Raw genomic sequence first — 3,246 nt, forward strand, 5'->3', positions numbered from 1 at the left:
TTTTAGATGTTGTATTACATTAGAAAATAATTATAAATGATAAAGACTTAAATAGTAATATAATAAAAATAATATTAAAATAATCAAAAAGTAAAATAGAGAGGTGAATAGTAATTCTCCAAATTTGGAGATCTACTATTCACCTCTCTATAATTGAAGAATAGAGAGTGGTTGGAGAACTTATTCTTTATTTTACTCTCTAAATATAGAGAATGGAGAGTACATTTACCACAATCTATTTACCCATTTCATTTGAATACATGTGTGATGTGTTTATTAATTTGGCTTAAATATAAGATGTAGTTTAAAAAAAAATTAAAAATCCATATTCCCCAATAGGGGTGTGCAAAAACCAAAAAGTGTTATTAGTTTGTTGTTATTGGGGTATTGGGTTAATGATTTTTTTTTAAAAAAAATTATTGAATTATCGGTTCGGTATTGGTTTTTAATATTGGGTTATTAGGTAAATCGATAACTCATAAAGACTAGTAATTTACTACTTTTACTTGTACATAAATATTATATATTAATTTCAATATCTTACTAGTTACTATATTTGTCCTTTGGCCTTCAATTTACACTTTACAATGACTTTGAGTTCATAATTTCACATTATACAAAACGTTAAAATCTAAATTAAGAACCTTATTATTCTTAATTTATCTTTGTGTTACACTTGTATAGTTCTTTTCATGTTTGTTATTATTGTTTCTATTTTATGAGTATTTGTAAAGTTACATTATTGTATTTTCGCATTAAATTTATTAGAAAAATCATATATTTATTTTATAAGTATTTTCTTATAGGTTAAACCGAACCATTAGGGACCAAAATGGATAAACCGATAAAAAATATCTTATTGGTTTGGTTATTGATTTAACATATTTAAAAATCAAAAATCGATAAATCGAACCAATAATACATAAAATCAAACCGAACCGACCGATGCACACCCCTATTCCCTAGGTATTACTTTTTCCTATCCTAATTTATTTGTCACTTTTAATTTATCAAAATTTAAATTCCATGAAATTTGATTAGTAGTATAAATTTTTAAATATCTATATTTTAATTTTAATCCAATTTAGTTTAAATTAACTCAAATAAACTAAAAGTGTCACCACGGATAAATTCACCCTGCTAACACCTTACCTAGTAGATTTACATTTCTCCTATGATTTGTGAGCTATTACAGCAACGAGAATACCAAAAAAAGAAAAAAGTTACTCCAATTCTAAATTTTTGAAAACTAAAGTAGTAAGGATCGTTTGGTTGGGAACTAGTTATCGATTAACTATTCTGGAATTAGTTATCCTGGAATAACTTATCACATCATGTATATAAATAACTTATTTCATCACTATGCTATAAATGATGGATAAGTTATTCCAAACATGTCAACCAAACAAGACATCTAAATTTTATCTCAGAACTATTTATTCTTATACCTCACACCAAACGAGCCCTAGGAACAATAAAAGTGAGAAAACTCAAAATAATAAAAAAATCACCTGGGAGAAGCTCCGATGAGGATGAGTTTAGAAAAGAGTTCAGGGCGGCGAATGGAAGCGAGAATTCCGATCATGGCGGAGACAGAGTGTCCGACATAGGAACAACGATCGATACCAAGAGAATCGAGAATATGTAGAAGATCATCAACATATGGGTCAAGTGTCGTATAACGTCGGAAATCGAAGAAATCAGGATTTACACTGCCGGCACAGACAAGGTCATACAGAACAACACGGTAATCTCGGAGAAAAAAAGGTAAAATTCGACTCCAAGCGGATTGGTCTGTACCGAACCCATGGGCTAAAACCAAAACTCTTTCGCCGGAACCGACGACCTGAACGTTCAGAGCATCTAAAAGGGTCTGACCCATTTGAGTTTTTTTGCTTTTTTTTTTTAATTGGAGGGAAAAAAAAAAGAAGAATACTCAATTTTTGTAGTCTTTTTTTTTTTGTTTAATGATTGGGTAGGAGTTGTGTGAATGGGAAAAGTCATTGGAGGGGTGTGGTACTTATAAAGTTGCCAAAAGACATCTAATTAATTCATCCGTATTAATTTAATTTGATACGAAATTTAAGAAAATAATTTTTTTTATTATCTTTGTTCTTTTTTAATTTGCATGTTGCCTTTTTTGAGAGTTAATTTAATTAATTTTCAAATCTTTCAATTATATTTTAAAATAAAATTTTAGATATTCAAAAATTATGTAGAAACTATTTGTAAATTGTGATTTTTTTTCATATCAATATAATGAAAAAATATATCTTAAAATGTTAGTTGAAATTCATATTGTTTGAATCTCAAAAAAGGAAACTATTACAACTAAAGAGGAACGCAGGGAGTAAAACTTATGGTCTAAAATTTGACGATAAATCATTTATTAAGAATAAATATAGTCATTTCAAAGTTAAATTGTTTTGAAATATAGAATTATTTAAGATTAATTAAAAAGAAAAGTGAGTGTGTTTTTGGATTGAGGACTTTTGATTCTTAAATTATCAAAAAAAAAAAACAATTTCGTACTATATTTTAAAGGCATATTGAATTTATTTTTTGTACGTTACATGATTAGTAATTATACTTTACAAAATTGACTCGTGAAAAAACACGTAAAACGTTTAAACCGAAAAAAAAAACATTTCGTCTAAATTATATCTCTATTGACCATTCATTCTTTTTCCAATTTGTATATTTTAAAGAAAATCAGCACTAGACATTTCCTTTAAATATAACTATGGCCACTTATTGTTTATTGTAATGGAGTATAAGGCCTCATTTCTTTAGGAGGTTTGAATTTGAATGGTTCAATATTAGACGATTAAAATAATTTTCAGTACCATTTTATTGAAATTATTATTCATCAGTCACCATCATTAACCATTTTTACCATTACAACTATTATCACAGTCGCTAACCATCTCTGTTATCCCAATCATCACCACTATCAATCATTATTGTCACCTTCATCAATATAATTATATCCACAATTGTTGCTGCCACCTCCATTACCACTATCAATCACTATTACCATTGTGATCTCTAGTACCAATCACCTCCACTATGTTGTTTGGTTGGGAACAAGTTATTTCAGGATTAGTTATCCTGAGATTAGCTATCCTGGGATAACTTATCTCATCACTATAATATAAATGGTGAGATAAGTTATCCCAAACATGGCAATCAAACAAGACACAAAAAATTTATTCCATCACTATTTTCTTATCTCATGACTATTTA

The 3,246-nt window shown here is 28.1% G+C and overlaps 1 protein-coding gene across 1 annotated transcript; it reads right to left on the minus strand.

Annotated features, from left to right (window-relative positions):
- Positions 1-1,405: 1,405 nt before the first annotated feature.
- On the minus strand, positions 1,406-1,960 carry LOC102598445 (probable strigolactone esterase DAD2). The gene has a single exon (XM_006361990.2). It carries the CDS (start codon positions 1,880-1,882, stop codon positions 1,508-1,510), a length of 375 nt encoding a protein of 124 aa, XP_006362052.1. The 5' UTR covers positions 1,883-1,960; the 3' UTR covers positions 1,406-1,507.
- Positions 1,961-3,246: the final 1,286 nt, after the last annotated feature.

The sequence above is a fragment of the Solanum tuberosum genome, unplaced genomic scaffold (genome assembly GCF_000226075.1).
Source record: "Solanum tuberosum cultivar DM 1-3 516 R44 unplaced genomic scaffold, SolTub_3.0 scf00381, whole genome shotgun sequence".
NCBI classification, from domain to species: Eukaryota; Viridiplantae; Streptophyta; class Magnoliopsida; order Solanales; family Solanaceae; genus Solanum; species Solanum tuberosum.

What these genes read in the sequence shown, in the direction of transcription:
- LOC102598445 (XM_006361990.2), bottom strand. Translation starts at nt 1,882, where the DNA reads ATGGGTCAGACCCTTTTAGATGCTCTGAACGTTCAGGTCGTCGGTTCC.